Source organism: Calypte anna, chromosome 6 (assembly GCF_003957555.1).
Source record: "Calypte anna isolate BGI_N300 chromosome 6, bCalAnn1_v1.p, whole genome shotgun sequence".
Taxonomy (NCBI): Eukaryota; Metazoa; Chordata; class Aves; order Apodiformes; family Trochilidae; genus Calypte; species Calypte anna.
The window spans coordinates 25,714,060-25,734,442 of NC_044252.1; the positions used below are offsets into that span (position 1 = coordinate 25,714,060).

Here is a 20,383-nt window from a genome sequence, read left to right on the forward strand (position 1 = left end):
TCCAAGCACAATATCTTTACACTGTGCTGTTTTGCTGCTGAACTAAATGCACTTTTCCCCACAGCTGGGGCACTTGCTTCAAAATAGTCAGTTCAGTATCTTGATTATTCTTTTTTAACATCATCCTATCTGTTTCAGTATTAAACCAATCTATTAAAAAAGAGGCACCTTTTTCATTTGTGCACAGGTGTTGGTAGCTCAAGAGAAACACTGTAAGTAGTGGACATTCAGGTTAATCATGACTTTCTGGGTTGTTTTAAAAGGCAGAAGATGCTTCAGGGAGATTTACACTGTCACTGCACTCGTGGGCCCAGCAGTCCTTTTTCAGGAGGGCAGGAACTGGGGGCATTGTGTTCCATGGTGACTCAAGAACTGTCCAATTCTGCTGCTGGGGTAGTGTGACTTAGAGGACTGAACCTTTCTGAACAAAATCAAATCAACTGATGCCATGGGAAATCTGTTTCACATGCAGACTTTTGGGGAATGTTATTTCTGGCTTTCAGACATGCTTACCTAGACATATTGCCTTGACCTATTTGCATTCTGTTTTTATCATACGACTCTTCATTAACAAGGAGTAAGTTTAAGTGGAAGGCAGGTGGAGATATAAAACCTTAGAGGGCTTAAACATGCTGTAAAACTATTGTAGATGTCACTGGATTTTACTAAGTAATATTCTATTCTTTTTGACACACTCTGTTGTCTGCCTCCCCCCCCCTTTTGTTTTGTTTGTTTGTTTTCTTTTTTTTACATCTACTGTCACTTTTCAGTTTAGATATAAGTTTGTAAAAGGAGAGTTCCTTACAGTTTTGCCTGAAGTTAATCTTTCTCAGCATTAAGGTGTTAAAATATGAAGATGCTGAAATACTTAGTATCAAGACTGTAATCTAATTTCTGACTATACTGCTAAATCTGTCTCTGTGCCCTCAGGTCATAGGGGAAATTGGTTTGATTTCCTTAAAACAAAAGTGGCCCCTCCTGTGTTTCCAAGCATCTTGGTCTTATTCCCTATCTGCTCCTCAGTCCCATTTTTATAAGAGTTGATGGGATTGAATTTGCTTAGTTTGTAAGTATGTTGATTATTCACCTTGGTAAGGTAGATGGGTAATGACTGTATGATTGGAGCTGACCCTCTCTCAGATAAATTCCTGTGGAGAAGTTGGCTACCAAAATAGTGCTCATTACACTCACTTAAAAACAAATTATTCTTTTCATTACACTTATAGGAATAAATCTATGTTTTAATTCACACTATATTAAAACCAGGATATTTTTTTCAAACTATCTTTGTGCTGGTATGGTTGCTGCAATGCCAGATAATCCTTGAGCACGGTTTTAGGAGTTTATTTTATATAATCTGAGATCAGTGCTTATTTTTTCAGTATCTTGAGAGATTTGCATAAATGCTTACACTGCTGTGTAAGGGAAGTTCTGATACAGAAGAAATCAGCTCAGAAGAATTTGAGAAGTTCTTTTAAATTATCTCAAATTTTCCGTATTAAATGTGTGTTATGGGTTGGGAATAGATGCATATAAGTGCATACATGGATTTATATCAAAATCTATTCAGAGACCCATATAAATCCAGCTTTTTTTGGTCATTCAGAACAGTCTTGCATCCTGACACAACAGACTTTTGCATTTTCCAGGATCCTGGAATGTTAACTGGTACAGATTCTAAATTGTATATAATGCCTGATGACATTCAGTTGGACACATGATGGCTTATACATGTTTAAGAATTTTGTCTGGCCTAATTAAAATACGAAAGGACTTCATCCTGACAAGTGTATGTATGTATGCATGCATACATATAGGTAGATGTGTATCTATGTATGGATGAACACACAGACAAGGTGAAGAAATTAATTCTTTATGGCATCTTTGAAAACAAAATGGAGAAACAGGTGATTCCCAGATACTTGTATTAAATATTTATGCTCCTTGCCATAGTGGGGAAAATAATTTAGGATGGTTATTGAGAAGTCTGACAATCTTTACTTTGAGGTGAAAATCATAACCTTGACTGCTTGCCCACAGATAAAATACCAATTTGTGTCTATGTGCATAAGAATGTGTACATATACTGTAAAGACACTATCCTCAATCATGCCTTGATTTGACAAGCTAAATTACTGTACTAGAGAATAGATAGTATTATGGAGGTCTGGTAAAGTGTAAAGCAGATTAGGGATTTGTTAAATAATGAAAAGAAGGAATAATTGCTGCTGTGTCTCATGGTAGTCAGAAGTTGCATTTAAATTTACTAAGTAGCAAGTTGTTTGGTAAATCTTTTTTAAAAATGCTTTCTTTTACTATAAACCCATTAAAATTCTGTCTCTGGCTGTCCCCTATTTCAGTTCATCACCAAAGCTGTCTTGTAGAAATGCAGTGCAAATACTGCATGTAAAGGTGGGTCACACAGTTGAATAATTGGCATTTGACTGTTTGCCAGATGCTTTTGGAAACTTGGAAATTCATACACCCTTCATAGAAAGAGATTATGGTTGTAGAATATTTGTTTCTGTGCCTCTCTTGGATTTAGATTTTCTCTGCAGTTTTGTTCATCTTTTGCTAATATTACGTGAGAAAGTGCATGTTCAGACTTCTTGAAGGTCGTGTTTGCTCATATACATGATTTAGTAAATTAGTAATGAAACTGTCTAGCTGGTTAGCACTTAAACCCATCATGTCACCTGAAATTCAAGTATCATCTTTAATTCTGGGAGTTTGAAAAATACCTTTTATTTATCAATTTGAGAAAATTAAAAGATTTGGAAAAAAAGAAAAAAGAAAAAAGCCAAATTAAATTTCTGGATGAGTACAAACTCAAATCAAGGGAGTCTTCATATCTGGATGCAACTAATAATTTTCATGTAGTCAGTACGATACCTCAGTTGTATCAAATTGGCATGCCAGGAAAGCTTCTAATTAGAAATGTGCAGTTGGCAGTAATTTGTACAACATAAACTTCAAGGCACAGTAAGGACAGTTGCAAACAAATTATAGTATCTGCAAATGGTTTATTTTTTGTTAGCAAAGATCAGAAAATTATGTTTATTATTCTGATGTTTAGGTCTTAACCAGGACTGCAAAGGACTTTTTGCTGTGGAAAAATACCAGACCACATAATTTTGTGGTTAAAAGTTAAATAAGAGTGTAAACAGTCTACAAAAAAAATGTACTTTTAATCTGAATTATTGTAATGTTGATTGTTATGTCTATATAAAAGATTGCCTTGCTTTTTTATAAGAGTCATTCTGTATCAATGCATTCATTATAAATAGTATATTTGTAAATAAGCTGCCATTGAGTCTTTTGAAGTTTTCTAGTATTTCTAGTCTAACATTAACTTGGATGTAACTCATACTTTTGCAGTGCCCCAATTTATCAAGCACTGTTTTCTCAGTATATACTTGTCACTTTTTAAAGATGGGTTGCCACCCCTGAAGAAAAATACAGAATTTCTTGTATAGCAATTATAGGAGACTTATAAAGTTGCATGAGAGTAACTGCTTTACTCAGAGACAGGCTTTTTAAAAAGCAAATGTTGGCAAAATCTTTTGTTCTGTTGTAGTACAGTAGGGCATATCTACTGAAAAAAGAACCAACAAATCTTTCTCTCTGAAATAGAAAATAAATCTTGCATTTTAGTGAAAAATGCATTTCAGCAATGAAAAATATCAAAGTAGGTATAGGATTCTGGTGCCTAAGGACAAACACCTGCATTACAACTTCTGTTTTGATAATATACACCATTGCCAAGCTGCCATGGCAGCTCTGAAGTGATGCCTTGTAACTCTGTAAGGCTCATTATGATAGGAACTGTTGGAAGAGGGACTTGCTTACATCATGTCCTACAAAAAAAAAAAAAAAAGCAGGAATCCTTTGAAGTTGGGATGGAAAGGCTTCAGCAGTTTGGATACAGTGATGATGGGGAGGGTATGGGTGCACTTTGTGTGGTTTTAAAAACTGGCACTGTTTTTCTTAATGTGCCTCAGTCACTCCTGCAATGAGCTGAGTACCTCTGTCCTTACATCAGATCTCTGTTGATTAAAATCAGTAGGAGGTCTGATCAAGCTGCCTGGAGGTCTGTCTTTGAGTTGCCCCCATCCCTGGTATTACAGGTGATCCAGCAATCTGGAAATTCAGGCTAAGGAAATGTCCAACCATCCCTCAGGCCACATTGCCCCAGGTACCATCCCTGCCCAGTCTGGTGGGGCTGAGTGGCAGAGCTCTGCACAGCACAACTGGGACCTTCAGCTCCTTGTTCCTGCAGCTCCAGACCTCACCAGCCAGAGCCTGACTGGCTTGTGAAAAGGGAAGCAGCATCTGTACCACTGCATTTTATTAGCCTTTGATAGATCTGGCAAATTCACAGAAGAAAGGGCTTTCTTTTATTTATTTTAATTACTATATATATATATATATATATATATGGGTTTTTTTTCTTAATTCTAAAATTCTGAATCTATTTGTATTTCTGGCCTCTGCAGCATCCTGTGTCTAATAATTCCACAATAGAATTATGTGCTGGGTGAAAAATTACTTCCTTTTGTTTGCTTCGGACCACATCACCTTATTTCATTTGGTGACTCCTAGTTCTTGTATTCTGAGAAATCAATTAACAGTCTTTATTTTTCCTGTTCATGATTTTTATTACTCTTGAGAGTCTTTTTTCATAAATGGCAGCAGTTTATCTCCAACTCATAGTTTGTTTTTTATCTTCTCTTGGAAAAAAACCCCTTAGTTTCTGTGATATTTCTTGTTTCTTTTCTATTTTCAGCTCTGATTCTTTTTCCTAATTCATGGCTTTTAGTGAGCTCTTTTGTTCTTTGTGTACTTGTAGTTTGTGAAATAAAAGTACAGCTCTTTTATGAAAATTCAAGTTGAGTGGGTGATAAAGTTTAGTACTAAACTCCAGTGGGAAGTAACTCCATCAGGCAATGATCAGACTGGGGTTTAGGCTTCAGATGCAAGCCACCCACTGCAGTAATGAATTGTTTCCTCTGATTAGCTATAACTGACTTCCATCATCTCTTGTAACTAGGTATGAGAAACAAAATTAATATTGTGCTGATTTAAATAATGCCAGGGTTTGGGACATTCTGTTCATGCTAGAAAGAGTGCATATTTTTGGAAGATGTGATTTTTGAATACTGCAGGTGGACATTGAGTCAAAACTCAACATTTTCTGAAAATATTGGGAAATTTCTAGCGTTCTTGTTTCTTTGAAAGAGAAGTTGAAGACTTACAGTGCACAGGTTGAATTTAATTTTCCTCCTGGATGCCTTTGCATAAAGCTATGCAAGAAATTACCATAGTTTAAAAAAAAAAAAAAAGAGAGAGAGAGAGAAAGCAATTTCCCCTGGCCCGTGTAGTATTGTGCCAATAATCAGTGTCAGCCAAACAGTGCTCAGCAGCCATGAAGACTGGTAGGATCTTGCTGGTCATGACCTTTTTCTGTTAAAATTATTGAAGTGAGCATCCACAGATGAGCCTGGCTTCAGAAAAACAAAGGATGTTGGGTTTAATTGAGTTAAAACTGAAGAAAATGTCTTGTTTGTGGCACCCTGTGTTCTTAAGGTCTCAAAAATGGTGCTTTGGGGAGCTGGTGAGACAAATGGATGACACAGAATTAGATGTTTGTGCAATAAATCCAGCCTGAGTGCTTCAGTATATGGAGTCTCTGGTGGCAGGTCCCACTTTCCACTGGTGGGAAGCCATGGACTTAGGTACTTATTGTATGGTGAAGTGTTAGTGTGCAAATACTGTATAAAATCTGGATGTTGGGCAGCTTTGTAGAGTATAGGTTGTGCTTTGAACTGTCTGTGGTGGCAGCAGCAGCAGAAATAAGGTGTTAAAGGGCTGGAGATGTTCAGCTGTCATACAATTAGAAGAGGCTGCGTGCCTTGAAAGCTAATTTGTTTTGGTTTGGCAAGCCATCTCAGTCAAATAAAATACATAATCTCTTTGTACAAGCCTTGCCTCACTTAGGAGTGTAAGAGTAGGAGATAATTTGATTACCAAGATGAAATGATGATGTTTTAGAGGAGGAGCCATCTGGAGTATCTGAGTGAGCAGCTGGCAGCCTGGGCTGCAGTTAATGACCTGACTCTATGCCTTGCAACTCTTTTTTTTTTTTCCCACTGCAAAACCTTTTAAGGGTCTTTAGAGATCAGTCTACCCCACTGCTTCTAAATAAGATGCTATCTGCAAAATTGCACACCAGTGTTCCCTGTTAAAAGCTCTTTCTACAGCACCCTCTTTTTCCTTTCTATAGGTAAAGTATTTCTTTGTGAAGACTCATAATGAATACTTAACTTGCTGTAGTTGGGTGGGTGCTTCACTTGGCCCAGTAGTAGCTGTTTTGCTTTCTGTCCTGCATGTGCTGCTGTGCACATTACTGCTGTGCTGCCTCAAGTGATTCCCAAACTTCATGTGGACAGTTTTAATGGAAGTATGTTTTTCCATGGAAAAAAAAAAATCTTCAAATGTTGTTTGAAAACAACAACAATAACAGCCATAGTAAGAATAATAGAGGAAAGCTCCATCCAAAAAATTTTTGGGTACCCTTCATGCTAACTCTGTTAACTGAGTAGGAAGTTCCATCTGGGAAGAGTGAAATCCCCTGTCCTTGCCAGCAGAGGAGAGGGCAATAAATTCAGGTAGGTAAGGAGCTGCTGGGCAGTGAGGCAGCTCTGATGTCAAGCTGTTTCATCTTCTCCAAGTACTTCTTTTTAGGCCTGCTGGGCATTTACAGCCTCCCAGGGAGCCACATCAGACACAGCACCATGTAATTCTGCAGTGGGAGACCAGGAGAGATTCCCAGCCTCTCCAGCGAGTCAGAAGTTTGTCTGGAAGGGGTGCAAGGCACTGAAGGAAATTGCCTAAAAGCAAGTTGAGCAAAGTGGTAAGCAGTATCCTTGTGGCCAGCATCTCCTGGTTGTTGCCACTGCAAGCCCACACTCAGCCCTGGCTCCAGGGCCAGGCAGGGGAGTGGAGCCAAGATTCTTGGGTCTGTGGCTCCACCAGATGGATGGTCCTGGAGCCAGGCCACTGCTTTTTCAGAAGCAGCTTTTGAAAATTGTGTGTGGGTGATGTTGCATTAAAGCAGAACCATATTTGGAAGCAGCAGAATCCTCCAGAAGAAGGAGGGGCTTTTCCAGCAGTGCCTGATTTTTTCACTGCCAGCTCTTGCAGTGTCACTTCTGATCTCATCCTCTCCACTTGGGCCCTCACTCCCCCTCTCTCCTGCTTCAGTTTTCCCTCTTTTTGCAGAGAGCTGTTTATATCTGACCTTGGTGCTTCCCACACTCTGCTGAGCTGAAGTTTGAGAAGGGCAGGAGGAGCCAAAAGTTGGTGTGGGACCTGTGGCTTCTGCTTCATGTATCTGTTGGTTCACCCAGTTCCTCTTCTGAACTTGCTTTGTATGGGTTCTAAGGCCTTTTTCTCTAGATCTTTTTCATAATGGAGGCATCAGGAGAAAAGCACTATTTGAGAAAGATGGCTGGCAGAGAGAAAGATGAAAGATGGATCTGATGGTCATGGCACAGCTATGTGTTGTTCTACAACTATTCTGTTGGCTTCTGGGACATCTGGTTTATAGAGAGCAACCAGGGGTTTACAGAGTGTATCAGAGTCCATGTGAAGGGTTTTGATGGCTGACTACCTACCAGATTAATTATTTGGCTTTGGGTTACATCTCAAGGCTTGGATAGGAGTGAGTTTTGATTCAGTGAAAATTCTGTGGCCAATCTTTGCTCCAAACCATTTAGCAATAAGGATGAATATCTTCATTTTTGAAGTGACATGGCACACTTAGCAATCCGTAAAGAGTTCTGAAATATGTGTAAAGTTATTGATAGTCATCACTTTTGCTTCAGGAAAACCCTCATGCTTCTGCAATTAAATTGTTAGTGAAATATTAATGAGAAAATTACATCCTCATTTCATACATTTAATTCCCTAGAAACATAAAAAAAAAAAAATTTAGATTTTCTTAAGATTACTTGTTATAGTTGCCACGATTGCTTTTTACCACTCGTCTCTAGCTCTGCTTAAAGAAAATTGAGTTTGGAATGTAGTCAGGAATCAATGGTGCTCTTCAGTGACTTCAATTCCAGAGGACTTTCCTGGCCTGGCAAGGTGTCCAAGTGCTCAGGGACACTGGGAACCTTCCTTGGCAGCATGAGAGGCTGGTTCCTGGCTGGCTGGGCTGATCCCATACACACTAACTGCTGGGCAGCAGGGAAAATTTCCTCTCCAAAACAGTTTTGACGGGCTATCAATCAAAGCCAGTTAAAATCTGCAGTGTGCTGCCTTTCTGAGGATTTTGGGGCTATTTTTAGCCCAGCTGTACTGAAAGGGTGCTGTTAAGTCTTGAGATTTCAGTTGTGCTGTTTACCTCTCCGTGTGTCTAGTTGCACTGGGACTAAGCTTCCAGTAATGCTTGGATGCAGGGTGGCAATCACTGCTGCTTTCTGGCTGTGTCCCAGCAGATGGCTTGGCCTCTACAAGTCAAAAGAGGAGTTCAGGACAGGTTCAAAGCTCCCTGTCTGCAGGGAAACTCCAGTGTTTCTCAGTTTGCTTTCCTTCCAGTCCTTCTGCCCTTGCATTTAGTTTGTGCTGACAGGCTGAATATCAGGATTTTACATGAAATAGAGATTTCTCCTTTCCTTCCTCCCAGACATAGCTCCTACTCAGAGTGACAGAGGGTTAAAGGCATCAAGCCTTGAGAGGATGTGAATGGCATCCTGAGCTGATGAGAGCACTGACCTGCAGCATCCTTCATCTGAGTGCAGAGAGAAAACCATGGCACAAGAATGTGCTGGCATTGCTCTGTGCAGGGCTGAAATTTGGGGTTGGAAAAAAAAGAGTTTTGTTTGTAGCAGCAGAGATTAATAATGCTTGTTGGTATGTGCTTAGTTTTCTCTGACACTTCAGAGAAAGGCATGGACTATTTCACTTCTGAATTTTGCATGGCAGGAATTTCCCTTGGTACCCAGGATGTTTCTAGGGAGAAGGAAAATCTGAGTTGAAAAAGCACAAGTAGAGATGTACTGTGACTCTTCTCTCAGCATAGTCTATCAGTCTGAGCCTTCTCTAAGTGCCTTGTCCTGATTACACAGAACCACCCGCAGTACAGTACTCCCAGACAGGATAAATGTTTCCTGGGGAGAGCGAGATTTTGTTTTGTTGTAAAGCAACTGACAGTGCTGAATAAGCAAATAAATCAAAAGTGAGTGTTTAAACTTAACTTGAGCCTCTCAGGAAAAAAAAAACCACTCAACACAACAACCCCAAACCCCAAAAACTTTACCTTGCAATCCACATAGGGATAATTGCATTGTAGGCAAGGAGGGAATGAGTGCAGTTACAGTGATGGATTTCCTTCTGCGGATCTGCAAACCACCATGAGGATGGAAACCCTGGCTCTGGAGAGAACCTTTCCTCCTGTGCCCACCAGATGATGAACATTTCTGTCTGCTTTCTGCTTGCCTGGCTATCATCATGCAGGCTGGGAAGGTGTCAGACCATCTGCCAGCTGGAGTTCAAACTCAGGGCAGCCCCCAGCCCAGTTCTTCTCTCTGGGCAATCCCTCTGCAGAGGCAGGGCCCTGCTTCTTCCATCCCATAGAGCAGATCTACCTACAAATCTCTCTGCCATGTCCAAATGAGTTGGTTGCAGCTGGGTGTGGGAAGGGAAGCCTGGTCTTGGGAGAAATCTCCCCCCTGGTATGGCATGATGGCAAAATTTGAGAGGGCTGATGAAGGTAAGCTCCTCCCCAGCACCCCAGGTACTTCTAACACCAAGGCTGAGTCCACAGGGAAGGTTTTTCTTTGAAGGTATTTGTGTCCCTCTCCTACAGTCTTCCACCTCCTGCAGCCCTGGCTCATGGTTCAGCTGGGGTGGAGAAGGAAAAGCCTCAACTCAGAAGGACTCTGCTCCCTCTGGCATCTTTTCCTGGTGGCTTAGCTCAGTCTGTGCATTTAGTTAACCTGGGTTTGATGGCTGGGAGACCTGTGTTTATTCTACCCAGTGCTGCTCTTCTGCTGCTGTCTCAGCTTATTGTCCCCTTGGGAGCTGGGGCTTCCCGGAGAGAGCCAGAGAGTTTTGGGGAGGGCTGGGGGCAGGAGGGTGGGAGAAGTCATAGGAGCCTGTGTTTTTCATCTGGTGTAGGGGACGGCAGGGACACAGTGGCAGGGGGTCCTGGGCTGGGAGTCAGCCTGTGCAGAGAGAGGAACCTTTGGGACTGGGGGACTTGGAAGGCTGTGGATGCTGCCCTTCTGTCCTCCTCTGTGTCCCCAGGTAGCTGTGGGGGTAACTGGGAGGAGCTGCTGCAAAGAGAGATCCCCTCCCAGAGCCAGCTGCAGTTGCTGGATGGCTTCTCAGTATTATTTGCTTTTTGCCACTAGATGGTGAAAGAAGTAATAAGAGAAATCGGAGAAAGTCTCAGCTCCCTTCCTGCGAAACCATGAAGCTGTTCTCTGCTGCCTGGCAATTTCAGGCACTTATGCCCTGGACAATTTATGTGGCTTAGCCTTTGAGAACTGCTGCCACCCAGCTCTTTGATAGATATTTTAACTCTAGTGGTGCCAGCCTGGGTTCATGGAGACACAAGCTGTGTGTTGACATGAGCAAACCTGGCCCACGCAAGTGTGCAGGGAAAGCAGCTTCCCTGTGTTCTGCAAGTGGCTGTACCATCTCCTCCTCCTTTCCCCTGACGATCTGAACCTGCTGAGAGATCCTCACTGCCAGGTGGGAATTGCAACCTCCAGCCTCTGCCCAGCTGCTCTCTGTTGTGCTCTCTTTTCAGGCTGTTTCCCTTTGCTGGAAGTTTTGCTCTGGCCATGCCAAAGGAGGTGACTGGGGGAGGTGCAATGGAGAGTGACATCTCACCTGGGCCACCTCTGCCTTCCTCAGGGTGAAGATTGCTGACTGCAGCCCCGGGCCCAGAGGCAGCATCACTGTGTCAGCCTCAGATAGAGATGGTGAGGAAAGGGGAGGGAAAGGGCAGAGACATGCTTGGGCCTTAGGGAGTGAAACCTGAATAAACGAGTTACTTCTAAGCTGAGTAATTGAATGTTAACTTCTGCCAGTTGAGAAATTAAATGCTTTTAAGTGAGGCAGTCTCAATTTTTGCCTTAAAAGTGGGCCGGCTTTGCTGATGAAAGGCAACTTGTTGAGCTGCAGAAACTTGACTGGTTTAATTCAGGGAAAGTTACAAGGAGTTAGTGGAGCCCAGCCTTCCTCCTTCCCCCTGGAAGGGAGCAGTGCCAGGGGTGAGTATTTCCTTCCTTCCCTTCCCTTGGTCTGGCCAGGGCTGGGAGGACTTGGATGTGTTCTGGTTATGGTCCCCTCTGTATTGAAAAGCCCATTGTGGTCTGGTTAAAGGGTTTTATGGGAGGCAGTGAGTCAGTCCCCTGAGAGAGGGACTGATGGTGAGCAGTATGGAATGTCCCTGTAATATATTTGGAATGGTCCATAGACTGTTTGATTTATTTTTTATTTCTTCTTATGTTTCTGCCACTGTTGGCTAATTTTAGTGGATTCCATCTTGTGAGCTGGCAGGATGGGAAGCCTGGGGCTGTGCTGCTCCTCTGCACTGAGGGTTGGCCCCACAAGGATTTAGTTCTGGCTCCATTGCAGGATGCAGCGAGGAGGGAGTGTTCCCAGCTAGGGGAGTGGATGAAGAAAATAGAACTGCGTAAAACCACACTCGCCCGTGCTTGGCACAGAGGAACACATTTGAATGTACTTGTGGGTGTTACAGAGAGAAAATGCACATTTCTCTTTTCCCTTCTCCCCCGGACATGAAGAGGCAGGAAGCCAGAGACATGCAGACAGCTGGAGAGGGTTCTTGCGCATCACTCCTGCAGAGCTGAAATGAGCCTTTCATGTGGCAGAGGCTGCCGTGACACCAGGCAGAAGCAAAAGAGGGAAAATAATGAATAAATAAACCAGAGGCTCACAGGAGCGCAGCCCCAGTATCTCAGCCTCACCCCTAGGCTCTGCTATGCTGTTAATCTTTTAATGTTTCTCTTGGCTGTTGAGTTAGGGCTGTGCAATCAAACCCCGTAGTTAAAATCCTGCAGAACAGGGTGAGCAACCTGAACACCAGTTCAGGAGGAAAGGCAAGCAGAGCTTTCAACCTCTTTGCAAAAAACCAAACCAAAACAGCAACAACAACAAAAAAAAACCAAACCAAAACCCCCAAAAACAAACAAACCCAAAACAAACAAAAAAACCACTGGAAGAACAGGTGGTCACATAGGACCCATCTTGTGCTGGTCTGGGCCACCTTTTTGAAGCTGGGGGGGGGGTAGTGAAGAACTGCTACCATGGGTAATATTCAGCATGCCTCCCTTTCTTCCCTCTCAACATCTGATGCTGAGGCAGTGTCCCTGCTCAGGAGGGGATTAGGCAGTAGCCGAGCCTGCTGTTGTAGTTATCTGCTTCCCACTGCTTTATTCAAATAACATCCAGAAGCTGTGTCTGGACAAACTCTGCTACAAAACATGGCTCTGCAGAAGCCACTGCTCTGAGATCTATGGAAAGGGCAAAGCTCAATCCCAAGTGTGCAGTGGCAGAGCAGGAAAGGAAGTTCTGTGGGCTGAGTGTGTGTGCAGAAGAAAAAAGAGCACGGGGTCCCAAAGCAGCTGGAGGGTTGGCCAGACCAGCTGCATCTCTGATATCTTAAAAAACCCATAAATTTTTAAAATAAAAGAAAAATAGGAATCACAGCATTTGAAACACTTCCCTGAAAAAGTCTGATGTGCTTGTTTTTTTCTAACTTTTTTTTTTTCTTTTTTTTTTTTTTTTTTTTTCACTCTGCAGTGGTACTGTGATACACCCAGCAATGCCAGGTTTGTCTGGAGAAGGTCTGTGCTGCTTCCCCTGATAGCTCCTGTGGTGTTATTCCTCATTGGGTTAACACAGCATAGGAGAAAAGCATTTTTTCTGTGTGTGTGACCTGGATTCATCTCTGCTGGCTTGCCCTAGGCCTGGAGGAAAACTGGCCAACTTGAAGTTGCTGTGAAGGGCTGTGCAGGTGTTAGTCCACAGGGTGTCACAAGTCATGGGATGTCCTTGCATTACACCCAACAGAGCCCACTTACTGAAGCAAATCTTCCTGAAAGCCACCCTGCTTTGGTTTATTCAAATACACCCAGTAGCACAACCAGAATCCACAGCCACAACAAGGGCTTCCTGTCATGGTAATGCAGATACTGAGATCAGTGCAAAGGAGCAAACCACAGCTCTCTCCTAGCACAAAACAAGCTGTGACTGCTGTTTACCTCTGGTCACAGAGCACACACACACAGCTCCAGCCCAAGGCTCTCTCTTTGATGGTTTGTGTCAAACCAGCACAGAGCTGCTCTTGGAAGCTTGCAGGAAGAAGTAATTTCTGCACTTTGTTCTAGTGGTTGCCTCTTTCATGTGGTCCCCCAGGAGACTGCCCTGCCATGACTTGAGCATGGCACGGCCTTAGGTCTGTCCAGTTCTTGTAGCCTTGAACCAGACTGCCCAAAAAAGAGAGCCTTGGTCCTTCAGCAGCTGTTTTTACTTTTTTCCCTGACAGAATCTCACTGCTCCTCTGGAAATAAACAGTTCCTGGGGCTGCTTGTTCAAAACTTACATTTTGCAGTCTTATTACCATACTGCTTCCTTCCAGAGATTATCTCCCTGTACTCCATTCACTCTGTGCTGTGGGAGGCCCTGAGAAGACCCCACAAACCTCTCCCCCCACAGAGGGGAGGAGGGTGGTCCCAGCTCCCCCTGCAGCACTGGGAGCGATGCTGGAAGCAATGTTGGATCTGAGGGGCAGCAGAGATGTATAAACATGGAAGCAGCATTCCTAATTAATGTCCTGAAACCAGCAGGAAAGGTCAGCTTGTTTGTGAGGGACGTGCTAGAGGTGCATGTGCTGAATGCAAACTTCACTGCTGGGCCTTGCAAAGGGCATCTCTGCCCGCCCGGGGCAGCTGGCAGAGGGCGAGCTGTCAGAGGAGGATGGATAAGGAGGATGGATAACCTTCAGCCTTGCTCGTTAGCCCACACCTAGGCTGGCCTGCCTTGCCTGGTAAGCCCAGCTCCTCAGGGGCTCTGCTGAAAAACTGGGCAGCTTTCTGGGGAAAGGGCAGGCTCCCGCAGCTCTCCAGCATCTGTGCCACCAGAGGACAGGCTGTTGTTCTGGGCTGTCTCCACAGGCACTTGTTGACTGAGTTTGAACTGCAGAGCCCTTATAACTCACATCGATGTTGTTGGCAGCATGCATTCAAAAACTGAGCATCTGGATGCAAATGGCAAGGGATTGATATTAAAATTTTATTTACTAGCTGTTTTCTCGCCCCCCTGAAGCTTTTCTCTCTGGTCTTCTAGGAGCTGTAAATGCAAGTTTCTTGCCTAATCCCAGGACTCTGAGAGTTTAGGCTTTATGAGTATTCCAAATTATCACCACACATGGTATTGACTCATAAAGACATCTGTCCTGTAGGACATATGTGCCATGTGTTGTTCTGTGAGATGCTAAGGGTCCCTGCCACCCTGGTGGTTTCTGACCATCTTTTATCTCAAGAATTGGGCAGAGCCTTGAGATGACCTGCAGAGAAAACCAAGGGGAGACTTGGTGTTACCGACTCACTTTGCAGACTGCCAAGTGCTGCTGCTGTCAATAAAATCAGAGATGTTATGTGGACAGTGATGGTGGTAGTGTAAGGAAAGTGACTTTGAGGTAGGTTTTCTCCCTCTCCAAGATGCATACAGTGCCATTCCAGCTGTCCCTGGCTTGCACAGAGCTCTCTATCCAACGGCATTTCTGAAACAAACCCTTTTCTCCACGCTCTTGGACTTTCATGTCCCCCTCACCCTCTTCATCCCATCAAAGTGCCATGATTAAAACTGCTTTTGTGATGTGGTGGCTCAGGAATGGTGATGTTGTCTGGGTTTAGCTTCACATGGACTGAGGGTGTCCAGGCTCAAAACGAGACAGACAATCAGGATAGCTGGTCATTTTTTGTTATTTAAATCCAGTCTGTGTTGAGGAACAAAGCTTGGTTTTTCAGGGAGCATGGGGTGTTTCCAGAAAGACACCAGCCCAGGTGTGTAGCAAACCAACTCAGTCAGTCTGTGATGGCCTTAGTGCACATGAACTGTTAGAACTGAGGTCAGACTGGTCAGGGAAGGAGCTGCCCACCTCAGCCAGGGCATAGCATTCACCATCTCTCTCTGGATCCTTCCATCCAAACAGCGACCAAGGAGGCCAGAGGTGATCTCAAGACCCCTGCAGATCCTTCACCTGAGGGAGGGAGATGAAGACCCACTGCTGGACAAGGCTATGTGTCCTCCTGCAGAGCACTCAGGTCTCCTGTGATGAGCAGAAGGAGATGCTCACAAAGTCCAGCAGCTCCTTGTCTTTACATCTGGCCTTGCCATAGACAGGTGAGTCCCTCCATCCTTTGTTCCATCCATTTGCCCCTTGCAGTGAAGTCTGTAGCTACACAGCACATTTAGTCTCAGAGATCTTTTGTGTATGCATGTCAGTCGTTTGGGTTTGATTTACAGCTTTTAAGTCACTTCCTGCAGATTGCCCTTCTCCTAGGCAAACTGGCACAGTGGTTCCTGTGCTTCCTTGCTGAAACAGTGGGGTTCCACCTTGCTTTCCTTTGCTTGGTCCCAGGTCAGGACCAGAGGCTTTGCTCTCAGGCTCCCAGACCCCAGCTTGCTCCTGCTCTCCAGGATGTCATTGCTCCTGGGCCTGGCTTATAACAGGGTGTGTGGTGTAGGGACAAAGATGACACACAGGGCTTCCTCCACCTCTCAGCAGAAATAACGTTTGTTGGCCTGAGTGTTCAGCATGGAGATTAATTGAGAGCTGCCTGGATCTGAAGCACCAAGTGAGCATCATTAGAGCCACCTGAAAATGCAGAAGGGACTGTGAGTGAGAGGATCAGAGTTGGAGTCTGTGCATTGTACAAGTGAGTAACCTGTACATGCTGAGAGCTGACAGCTGTGGGGGCTGGATGTGGGGAGGCTATAGGTGCATCACTATTGCTCTTTTGCTATTTAAAAGGTCCCTCCTTGATGGTGCAGCTGCACAGGTGGGTGTTGCCAGCCCCTCTGCTCTTAGGGAGCATCCTGGGGCACCTGATGGGGCAGGGTGTGGGAGAAGCTGGTTGCTTGGACCTTCTGCCCACCTCCTTCTCCTCCTGCCCGTGGGACTGGGGAAAGCCATGGGAGAGCACAGGGGTGGAAAGGAAGGGGTGAGGCAGAAGGAAGTCCGCTGGGTCCGGTGCAGTGACATGGGAGCCCTCGTGAGTGCTGCAAGGCAGGGGGGCCCATGCAGCTGGGACTGAGCCATCCTGGGAGGCTGACCTTATATCTGCTCATATCTCTTTGCCATATCCTTTCCTTTGTGGGGGCTGCTCCCATCCACCCAGGGCCCCTCGGCAGGAGCGTTTTCCTGCCCGCGAAGAGGGGCATTAAGGCTCCTACCGACTCCCCTGTATCGGGGGACGGCGGGGGGGGGCTCGTCTCGGGCCGGCGGGCGGTGGGTGCAGTGAGACTCCGCGGCCAGCAGGTGCCACTGCCCCCCCGCGCTGCCCGGGGCCGCCGCTGCCCGCATCGCCGGCACCACGGAGCGGGGCAGAACGCAGCCCGGGGAGGTCCAGCTGCCTGTGTGTGGTCCCGCTTCGGCTCCCGCATGGCCGGGATGGCGACCCCAGCCCTGCCGTGTCCCCCACCCTCTGTGGATAAGCGTTGCCCTCGGGGCTCCCAAGCGAGCACCCAGCCCCCGGAACGGAGCCGCACCGCCCTCCGTGTCCCCAGCCACGGGCGGGACGGGACACAACCCAGCACGGCCCCGGGCTGGAGGGGTTGGGTGCCCGGAGCCCCGCGGTGGCTGCGCGGAGCCCCGAGTGCTGCGCAGCCCCGGGACGGCGGTGAGGTGCTCACCACCTCCTCCCAAAAGTCCATCCCCCCAAACAGGCACCAAACTCTGGTACCACTGCCACTGCCCCAGCTTCCTCGTACTCATCCTTTACCACGGGCGCGCCCCTCCGGGGTTCGCTCCTGTGTCCAGGAGGGGTGAAGCCGCCCCCGCCGTGGGCTGGGCCGGGAGCCAGGCTGGGGCGAGACTGTGGGGCGGGGGTGTGGGGCTGTGTGTGAGGGCTGAGGTGATGGGCGGTGTGAGCCCTGACCGTGTACCCGCGCTGATGCGGCGGCCGTCAGCGAGGTGAGTGTGCGGAGGGGCGGGGGGTGTGCGGGGTGTGTCCGTGTGTGTTGTGTGCGCGCACCGGGGGTAGCTCCTCACGTGGGGCTGACGCGGCAGCCCCGGCCTGATCCGGGGCTATAAAGAGGCTCGGCGGCGAGCGAAGCAGAGCAGCCGCCGCCGCCGGCTGCAGCCCCGGTCCCGATCCGCGCAGCTCCGCGCCCCGCTCAGCATGAGCAGCGGGTGCCCGTAGCCCCCCGGCCGCCACCGCCTCGCCCTGCCCCCCCCAGCCGCGCAGTAAGGGCGCGGACCCCGCGGAGCAGGGCGCGGAACTGGGGCGCGGCGCGAGTGGGGCAGAGGGCGAAGGGCGGGGGTGTCCACGCAGCCGGGGTTGATGTTTAACCTGGAGCGCCCGTTCACGGAGAGGGGCCACTTCTTCTCCTCCATGGAGTACCAGCGGCAGCTGGAGGAGGAGGAGGGCTACCCACCTCCCGGCACCAACGGGACCTTCAACGACAGCGGGGCCGGGCCGGGCTGGGTCATGCCGTACTCCCTGCACACCACCGTCGTCCTCATCAGCCTAGTGGGCTTGCTTATGCTCTTCACTGTATTCGGCAACGTCCTGGTCATCATTGCTGTCTTCACCAGCCGGGCACTCAAGGCCCCCCAGAACCTCTTCCTGGTCTCTTTAGCCTCTGCCGACATCCTGGTGGCCACACTGGTCATCCCTTTCTCCCTTGCAAACGAAGTAATGGGGTACTGGTACTTTGGCAAAGTCTGGTGTGAGATCTACCTGGCCTTGGACGTGCTCTTCTGCACCTCCTCCATCGTGCACTTGTGTGCCATCAGCCTGGACCGTTACTGGTCCATCACACAAGCCATTGAGTACAACCTCAAGCGTACCCCACGCCGCATCAAGTGCATCATCTTCATTGTCTGGGTCATCTCGGCTGTCATCTCTTTCCCACCACTCATCTCCATCGAGAGGAAGAGTGGGCAGCAGGCTGACCAAGGGGTAGCACTGTGCAAGATCAATGATGAGAAGTGGTACATCATCTCTTCTAGCATTGGCTCCTTCTTTGCCCCCTGCCTCATCATGATCCTGGTCTACATGCGCATCTACCAGATAGCCAAGAGGCGAACCAGGGTACCCCTGAACAAGAGGGCAGAGCGCCCTGAGAAGAAACAGAATGGTTTAGCTGACAAGGAGGACCTGCCAGCTACAGCTCAGCTCAACGGGGAGAAGGCAGCAGGAGGTAGTGGTGGGCAGGAGGGAGAGGTCAATGGCATAGACATGGAGGAAACCTCTTCCTCTGAGCATCAGGAGAACAACCAGTGTAAGAAGCCAGAGAAACCACCAAGGGGAAAGTTCAAGACTAAACTGAGCCAGATTAAACCTGGGGACAGTTTGCCCAGGAAGACAGAGGAAGAGAGGAACACCAAAGGGTCTCGGTGGAGGGGCAGGCAGAACCGGGAAAAGCGCTTCACCTTTGTGCTGGCAGTGGTGATTGGGGTCTTTGTCATCTGCTGGTTCCCTTTCTTCTTCACGTACACACTGATGGCTGTCTGCAAGAGCTGCTCTGTGCCTGAAACCCTCTTCAAGTTCTTCTTCTGGTTCGGTTACTGCAATAGCTCCTTGAACCCTGTCATCTATACCATTTTCAACCACGACTTCAGACGGGCCTTCAAAAGGATCCTCTGCAGGATAGAAAGGAAAAGGATTGTTTGAAGGACTCTGTGCTATGGGCAGGACTAATTCAAGACTTTAGAGGAGAGTAAGGGATGGCCCTCTTGGGCTGTGCTTGCATGGGATGGTTTCCTTCAGCTCACGAGCAGGAAGCCTTTAAAACCCAAGATGAGCCTGTGGAAACGCCGAGGAGCAGCAGGCAAGTGGAAGCCTGAGCCGTGGCATTCGGCTTTCCAGGGGAGGATGGCTTTTGACTTGATTGTTAGGGGTTTTGTTTTTTTTTTTAAAAATTTGCCAGAATCTCTCAGTGGATGTTTTCATGACTCTTTTTGTCATATTTGAGAGTTTGACTCTTTAAAGACAAGAAATGTGCAGCTCTGTGACATGAACAGCAAAGAGGGAGTATGACAGTATGACACCCCAGAGGTGTTGGCTTTTTTATTTTGGTGTATTTTTTTTTTCTTGTTGTATATGTAATTGATTTTAACCCCCTTGTAAAATACAGTATTGCATCCCTGAATCTGAATGTCTTAATTTTGTAAGGCAAGCAGTTTTGAAACTGTGAATGCTTTAATTATCTTTGACACCTTAAAAGTCCCTCTCTTCCCACCCCTAGACCCCTCTCACTCAAAACCACTGAACAACTAGAGCCATTTTCCCTACCTGACAATTTGATAGTATTACCAAAACTTCCAATATCCTGTAGGTTTTGTTTGTTTGTTTGTTTTGATTATAAGGCTCAATATCACATATCACAGACCTCACCAGACTGGCTGCTTTTGTTTTTGTTTTTTTGTGGATTTTTTGTTTGTTTGTTTGTTTTTTTAATATTTTACATGATTCTGTTTAATTTCTGTGTTGTCTGTGATATAATACAGCTGAGGTAGCAGCTGCCCTCTCGTTATTTGTTAAAGCAGACCCTGGTGAAGAGGGGGCTTGGTTTTGCTGTGCAGGCAGGCATGTCCTGGGTGGTGGAGGGACAGGCTGTTTCTTAGGTAATGTGAGGCTGGGGACCTGTCCAAGCTCCTCAGGAGTTAATCTCAGTTGATATTATACCACACCGCAGCACCTAAGTGTGTTTGATGCTAACTTGCTTCCCTTGCCTCCAGCTGTAAATAGATAACATTTCAAAGCAAATAGTAGAGCCCCATATATCCTGTTATCTCATTTGTATTGATTTGTGATGATTTAACTCCTGTGAGGTTTCCCACAAAAGAGGAGGGGGTTTGTGCATAGGGGCTACTCCATCCTTCTGAAATGTAGGAGAAGAGCTCAGGTTTTAATATGCCAGACTCATCTTTCCTAGGAAATCTGAAAGCATCCCTTTTACAGTCCTATACAGGGCAAAACTCTGAAGTAGGAAACTTAGCTGACAGTTTCTCTAATATTTTATAGTATATTTAAGCTTTTTTTTTTTTCCTAATACTGCTGTAAATATTGTGAGACTGGAGCAGGAGAGAGAGAGTTAATACTGCTTTTTTAAA

General features: G+C 46.3%; 1 protein-coding gene across 1 annotated transcript; it reads left to right on the forward strand.

The window, feature by feature from the left end:
- Window positions 1–17,606: 17,606 nt before the first annotated feature.
- On the forward strand, window positions 17,607–19,673 carry ADRA2A (adrenoceptor alpha 2A). Its single transcript, XM_008490143.2, has one exon. It carries the CDS (start codon window positions 17,607–17,609, stop codon window positions 18,939–18,941), a length of 1,335 nt encoding a protein of 444 aa, XP_008488365.1. The 3' UTR covers window positions 18,942–19,673.
- Window positions 19,674–20,383: the final 710 nt, after the last annotated feature.